At 51.2% G+C, this 7,292-nt stretch overlaps 1 protein-coding gene across 1 annotated transcript; it reads left to right on the forward strand.

Annotated features, from left to right (window-relative positions):
• Window positions 1-323: 323 nt before the first annotated feature.
• Window positions 324-7,250, forward strand: UPP2 (uridine phosphorylase 2). The gene is made up of 7 exons (XM_010170190.1): window positions 324-349; window positions 1,026-1,143; window positions 2,135-2,293; window positions 4,448-4,562; window positions 5,213-5,422; window positions 6,732-6,878; window positions 7,078-7,250. The coding sequence occupies exons 1-7, from the start codon at window positions 324-326 to the stop codon at window positions 7,248-7,250; spliced, it is 948 nt and encodes a 315-aa protein (XP_010168492.1).
• The last annotated feature ends 42 nt before the right edge of the window (window positions 7,251-7,292 follow it).

A 7,292-nucleotide genomic window follows, 5' to 3' on the forward strand; every position in this document is an offset into this window, starting at 1 on the left:
GAGGGCGAGCGGCTGGATGGCCCCAGCCCTCGCCCAGGCGAGGTTAATGGAGACACACCTGCAAAAACAGCCAATCTGGGACAAACCACGGCGCCGGGCGAAGAGGAACCTCCAGCAACAGCTGGGGCAAAGGGGAGTGGGCGGAGGGGACCGGCCACTGTTGATCTTGGGAGCTGCACAAAGCCAGGGACGGTATTTAGCCCCCTGCAGAGCCCCTTAAAACCTCTCCTGAGCTCCAAAACCCAACAGCTGAAGAAATAGCGGGGTGTTTTCCTTACCTTCCCTGCAGAGTATCGCTTTCAGCTGACTCTGGTAGAGCCACTATGACTGAAACAACAGGTTACTCTGGGTGAGTAACAGGGGAGGGTTTGAATTTGTTTTAATAAGACAAGAAAAACGTTCTCTGGGTTTTGTTTAAGCCTTATTTATAAAATTGACCTGTATTGTTACTCAGTTGCTTTCCATCTATTAAAGGAGGTGGAAAGGGAAGGCAAACTGGCCTCCTGCTGTCTGCAGAACCTGAATTTAATGTGCAGTTGTACTGCCAGGCAGTTATTTGGGACAATATAACTATAAAATCCCGATTCGCTAAGGGCTTAATAAGCTGTCACATAGAAAATAGCACAGCACATTACCTGCTAGATATTTCTGGCAGAATTCTATGAAAGAAAGAGCTAAGGTTGCCATTGACAGAATTGATGATAAATATTGAGAAACATTTTTTGCCAAATAAGCAGATGTGATAAGAGATGTCACAGGGGTGACCAGTAGCAGTGGATGGAAGGAGGAGGACAGCTTGTGCGACAGCAGGGCCTGACAGAAAGGCAGCCACCCTGGAGGCCACACAGAGCTGGCTCGTCCCCATCCCTGTCCCATCCCTTCCCTGACACCTCTGTGTGTGTGTGTGTCCCTCGCGGGGCTGCCAGGCCACCCCACGCCCGTCCTGCCCTGTCCCCATTCCTGCGGTCACTGCCCCATGCCCGCTGCCCCTGACCCGGCTTCACCTTCACCCCATCTCCCCGCAGCAGTGGGCTTGTCCACATCAAAAACCCGCACTTGGACGCGATGGAGGAGGACGTTCTGTATCACTTGGACTTGGGAACGAAGACGCACAACCTGCCGGCAATGTTTGGGGACATAAAGGTAAAGAGCAGCTGCAAACAGAGGCCACAGCTCCCAGCCCCGTGGGGCTCCCAGCCCCTCATCCCACAGATCTGCTGCCTTGTGCTGGGTCCCCGCTGCTGTGGATGCTTCCGCCGGGGACGGGGTCTGGCTCCTCGGCAGAGGGACTCAGGGACAACTGGGCAATCCCAATAGAAAATTATCCTTTTAAAAAATTACCCTGAGTTCTTTAAAACCTGGTTTTATATTGGCCGCCATGTTAGAGGGCAAACGGAGGAAGCGTTTGTCAAAGCACCTAAAAAAAGAAGACAAGGTAAAGAGGTTGTTGCATTTTTGGCTGAGCCCTGCTGTCAGGCCCAGCCTGTCACGACTACATTCCTCTTCCATTTCAAATCGGAGCTGCAGCACCCCAGGCCCCGGGGCTGGATCCTGGCACAGCCACTGCTGCACACGGGCTCCCGCTCCCCTGCGGCGCTTCCGGCCGCATCAGCAGCACTGCCCGTGCAGCCACATGCTGGTCCCTCTCCTGCGTTCAGGGAGCATTTTTTCTTTTAATATGTAAAATTTGTCCTTTTTCTCCCTGGCTTTGCAGCCTCTGTGACATCAGCAGTACTCACTAATTGCAGTTGACACTGTAGATAGAATAAATTAAACAACAAGCTACTCTAACATCTGGTTTTGCTTTGCTGTTAGTAGGAACACTAACAGCTTAAATTTGCTGAATTATTTTACATTTTCTGGGCCTGGGACTGATACCCAAGTATGTACAGCTGTACAGCTGTCTGGACCTGGCATAGTCACCACCCTGAAGGAGTAACAGCTTGGTTTCAATGTTAATTCCTGGTTTTGAGACCCTCAGTTGTTCTGATGTCCCCTGACTGCCTGCAAGGAAGCAGCATCCCGCTGTGCTCTGGGGAGAGCGTCCAGTGCAGCCCACCACTGCCACATCACAACTGAATCTTGGTACCTATTTTAGCTAAAAAGTACCAACACGTTCATATTTTACACCCAGTTCGTCTGCGTTGGTGGCAGCCCAAAGAGGATGAGAGCGTTTGCCCAGTTCATGCACAAGGAGCTGGGACTGACGGGGGACGGGGAGGACCTGGCAGACATCTGCGCGGGGACGGACCGCTACGCCATGTACCGGGCAGGGCCGGTGCTCTCCATCAGTGTAAGTACCACCGCACGGGTTTTCCAGCCCAGGCACTCGCTGCAGCCCCTGCCCTGGGTTCTGCTGCTGCCGGCGTGGTCCCGCAGTGGGCTGGCTCTTCTCCCCAGCAGCAGGGAGGGTGGCCACCACAACCTCTCCCTCCCATGTCTCTGCTTCCCACAACACCCACCAGCAGATTTTTTTCCCCTCTTTTCGGCTTTCAGCAGTTACCACCAGTACAACCTTTCAGCCATGATAAAGCTTCTTCTGTTTGAATGATATTTCTCAGCACCCTACATGTTCAGCTTAAAAAGCATCACATTAAAAATGAAGGCTCACATATTTTGCTCAGCTCAGCAGTCTGGCAATTCAAGAGGCAAAGACCACTTCCCACCACGCATGAACTGGAAGTATTACACTGACATGAGCTTTAAAGTAAAAATCTTGCTTTGTTATTAATTATTCTTTAAGAGCAGCAGAATTTTTGGAAAAAGGAAAAAGCAAATGCAGGCTGTGCTGGTGGGTGCTCACACCCCAAGGCTTGGTCCTGCCACGATTTCTTCAGGCACAAGATCAGTCTTAAATCTGAGTCACAGGAGATGGCATCACTCACACAACAGAGCTCGCGTTTGGTGCCTCTGACAAAACCAAACCAAACCTGACTGATGGAAAAGCCTGAGGGAATCACTCTGACAGGATCCAAGGGGAAAAAAACCCCAAGTTTTGCTGTTCCCCAATCTGGCAGCAGTTATGACACAGCTAGAAGAGAAGCTGACGCTGAGCTCTTGGCCATGCACCAGTTTTGCACCAATGCAGAAGCCATCAACCCCGGGGCTCGTCCCTGCGAGGCGACGCGGGGCAGAGCACACAGCCAGCCTCCCCCAAAACGCTTCGTGCAGAGCAGCTGCCAGCATCACATTTTTGCAAGTTGCTTAGAAACACAAATGAACTCAAACATACCGGGGGAAGGAACACGGTTTCCTGCTTTGAGTATTTACAGTGAGAATAAATTTTTTAGGCATTGGCAATTAAGTCAGGCTGATGTTCCAGAATAACGACATGCAGAAGTTTTCATATTTAAAACATGATACAAGCCCAACAGACCATCAGCCTCACAGCCAAATGAAAAGAGACAAAGCAATACGAAAACTGACTGCATACGTTAAATTAACTGCTTCTTTACATCCGCTTCCTTCGGATTTTTGAACACGATGATGGAACCAAAAAAACATAAGGCATTTTTCATGGGAAAAAAAACTCCACACCACCAAACACCTTTTGTTTTTAAAGGTAAAGCTGAGAAAAGGACATCGGTTGAGCGATAGAGCTGAAAACTAAGATGATCACATGAGGGAGCGCTGGGCAGAAAGCAGAGGCAGCCCTGACAGCTTGAGATGTGCTGAACATCTGCCAGGCCAGCGCAGCGGCAGCGGAGACAGGGCAGTGGGGCACCAGGAGCTGTGGCAGAGGACGGGGAGAGGCTGGTGCCCGCAGAGGGGAGAGCCTGCAGGCAGCCAGGCAGGAGCTGGGAACAGAGGGACACCAGGGTGGGTGATGTGAGCCAGGAAGGAGGACAGGTGGCCTGCAAGGCACGAGGCTTCACACAGCAAACACCTGACCCCAAAACCAGTCCTCACCAATGGGCACGAACCCATCCGTCGTCCTTCGTGACCAGCGACACGGGCAGAGGGGCTCCCGTGCGGGGCAAGGACGGGCTGGGAGGCACCTGAAGAAGCAGAGGCTTGGATTGTCCTCACTGAAACTCACCACTCCAAGAGTACGAGCAGGACATGACAAAGAATGGAAGTCAGCATGTAGCATAAGGACGGGTGGCACAAGGGGAAGGTCTTGGAGCTTTCATCTGCTGGATGTGTTCATGGATAGACCTTTCTCGAAGGAGAGATGTCATCTGTGCACCTGACGTACTGGTCCCCAGGGATGAACACCAGCTCTGTTAATAAAAAGAGCCTTAAAAACGTCAAGAGAAGAGGGTTAGACATTTTACCTGGACAGGCTGCAAAGGCCCCGAGATGTCTCTCCTCCCTCAAAAAATTGCTGTTGGCCTCCTCAGTGGAAAGAGGCCACAGTGTAGCCCTGAGCTCGCTGCAGTCACGTACCTGTCACCTGCTGCAGCGCCACAGGGAATGACATTTTTTTTTTCTCTCGTCCCAACAGCACGGGATGGGCATCCCTTCCATTTCCATCATGCTTCATGAACTAATCAAACTGCTGCACCATGCAAAATGCCGAGACGTTACTATCATACGCATCGGTACTTCTGGAGGTTTAGGTAAGCTATCCATCCATGGGCTTCCTTCAGAGCAAAGAAAGCTATTCATAAAAGAAAATTCTCAGCAATAGGTCATGCAGTTATGAGCTTTTAGCATTTCGTGAGGTTCCCAAATATCAATCAATGTGATATTTTTGGGGGAGTTTAAGACCCATCAAAATTCTAGCAACTGGCTTAGGAGAGCACACGTTTTCATGATGAACAAAGGCTTTGAATTCAGAACAATTGCACATCACTTTTCAAAGAGAAAACACCTGACTGGAAGTCGCTCTCTCATGCTTTGAGATCCTCCTGGGCATCCCAGTGCCTGTAGTCCCCCGTGCTGGTGAGAGCCCAGCCAGGGCACTGGTGCTGCTGGTGCGTGCACAGGCTGGTGGTGGGGCACCATCTCTGTGAGCCAGAAGCAGTTAAAATGCTGTTGCTCAGCACGTTCCCACAACCACTCACCGTGTGCTGATTCTGTACGTTTGACTTGTACATCTGTGCTACTGCATAAATTTCAATTATTCTCTTACCTCTGCTTTACTTGCTAAAAAGAACAACCCCACAGTCACACGTGTATCTATAGAGACTTGCCTGGCATGCTGAAGGTTTGCAGCAGGTCACAAGTGTTATGAGCTCTGGCTTAGCCTCGGCCTTTGTTTTCACAGGGATCGAGGCCGGGTCTGTTGTGATCACGGACACGGCAGTGGACTCCTCCTTCAAGCCACGGTTTGAGCAGGTGGTGCTGGATGACGTGGTGGTGCGGAGCACCGAGCTGGACAAGGACCTCGCAGAGGAACTGCTCTCCTGCAGCAAGGAGGTTCCCGACTTTCCCACACTCATCGGCCATACCATGTGCACCTATGACTTCTACGAAGGTAAAACAATCTTTGACTGTCGTTTCTCCTCACAAACATAATGCTAAGTTTTTATGTTCTTATGTAGGCAAAACTATCCACGCTACCAAAGTCTAAGAAGGGCTGTAGGAGCAGACCCGCCTGGTAGGTTAGAGCATCTCTGCTGCTCCCCAGTCCAGCTGTTACCTGGGAGCAGGCTCAGACCCTCTGAAACTGGGAGGCCAGTAGCTGCACCCTGGCAAAGAAACCAGCCCCTCACCCACAATCCTGTAGCGACCCTAGCAAATGGGTTAGCTGGGTTGTTTCCTACAACAAGATTGTAACTTCAGAACCATCACACACTAGAAAAATGCCAGGAAGCACACAACATTTACGTAAACAAACTTTGGTTACTCTGGAACCGTTTCCTTTGCAAAATTAAATGCTGATTGCAGAGTAGATGAAATGCAATAAATGAAGAATTAATAATCTGAGGACTATTTATAAACCTTTAGATCTGCTTGCAAATGTGACCATCTGTGTATTGCTCAAGGCCATGTTTTATTTAAACAAAAAGCCATTTGAGAGGATTAACAGTAGGAAAAGCAATAAAATGAAGCACTCTGCCCAGGTTAGCACAGCCTCTGGTGTACATTCTGTTTGCATCAAGGACTTTGCACAGTGCAGTGGGCACAGGTCTGCTCTGTGCTCCCAGCTGTGGCTGCAGGACAGCCAAAGCCACCAGTGGAGTTAGAGGAGAGGGTCCGAGCAGGGCACCAGACCCTGCCCGCGGCCATGCCCTGGGCTGGGCTGGGAGCGGAGGGAGCAGCAGCTCCCCGGCCAGCCCCCACGCCACCCGAGCAGGGAACGCCACTCGCTCCAGCTGCCTGCTGTCCGTGGCAGCCCCTTCAGAAAAATTAAACATAAATTAGGGGGCTTTCCTCTCCCCAGTTTTCCCCTTCGGCACAGCTTGCAGTGCCTCTTCCACAGCAGTTTGGCATCTTTTGGATTTAACCTGTCAGTCCTTACAGCTGACATAGGGCACGGACCTCAGAGGAGCTGTGATGCCGTGTCCCCGCAGAGTGCAATGTGCCCCTTGTACTTGACGCCTGTGGGCTCACTGCTCCTTTGTACAAACGTTAAAACCTGCGCAATTTTCTCCTCTATACAGAGATACAGCGCACTGGCTTTAAACACTGAGGTTAATATGAGTAAGTACTCAAAGGAAAACTTAATCAGCTTCAGACAAATCGTAGGCACTGCTGGACTTCCCACTGGAAGCTACACCTGGTTCAGCGCGACAGCAAACCCACGCAGGGCCAGCAGTGACACTTCTCTGCTTCCTTTCAAGGTCAGGGGAGATTAGATGGAGCATTGTGCTCTTTTTCCAGTGAAAAAAAGTTAAAGTACTTAAAAAGAGCTTATGACGCCGGCGTGAGGAACATTGAGATGGAGTCCACGGCGTTCGCTGCCCTGTGTGGGCTGTGTGGCCTGAAAGGTGAGTCCTCCTGCAGCCGCTTCTGCATCCTTCCCTGCTGTTCCCCAGCCCGAGGGTTCGCCTTGGTGCGAGATTCAGACACCCTGAAGGCCAAAAACACATTCCTAACGGCTGTAGCTAGAAAAGTACACTAAACCAAATTTTTTAAATTAAATGTGGATGTCAGGCGTGAGGTAACTCTGTTTTGACCGCCCTGCAGCCGCTGTTGTCTGCGTGACACTCCTGGACCGGCTGGAGGGGGACCAGATCCGGGCCTCCCACGAGGTGCTGTGGGAATACCAGCAGCGGCCCCAGCGCCTGATCGCAGCCTTCATCCAAAAGCGCCTGGGGCTGCGTCCTCCGGTGGGAAACGTCCTTTTCTCCAGCAACTGATGGGTGACACAGCACGCGCAACGGGGCATGGGTCCCAGCCAG

Source organism: Antrostomus carolinensis, unplaced genomic scaffold (assembly GCF_000700745.2).
Source record: "Antrostomus carolinensis isolate BGI_N321 unplaced genomic scaffold, ASM70074v2 scaffold2636, whole genome shotgun sequence".
Taxonomy (NCBI): domain Eukaryota; kingdom Metazoa; phylum Chordata; class Aves; order Caprimulgiformes; family Caprimulgidae; genus Antrostomus; species Antrostomus carolinensis.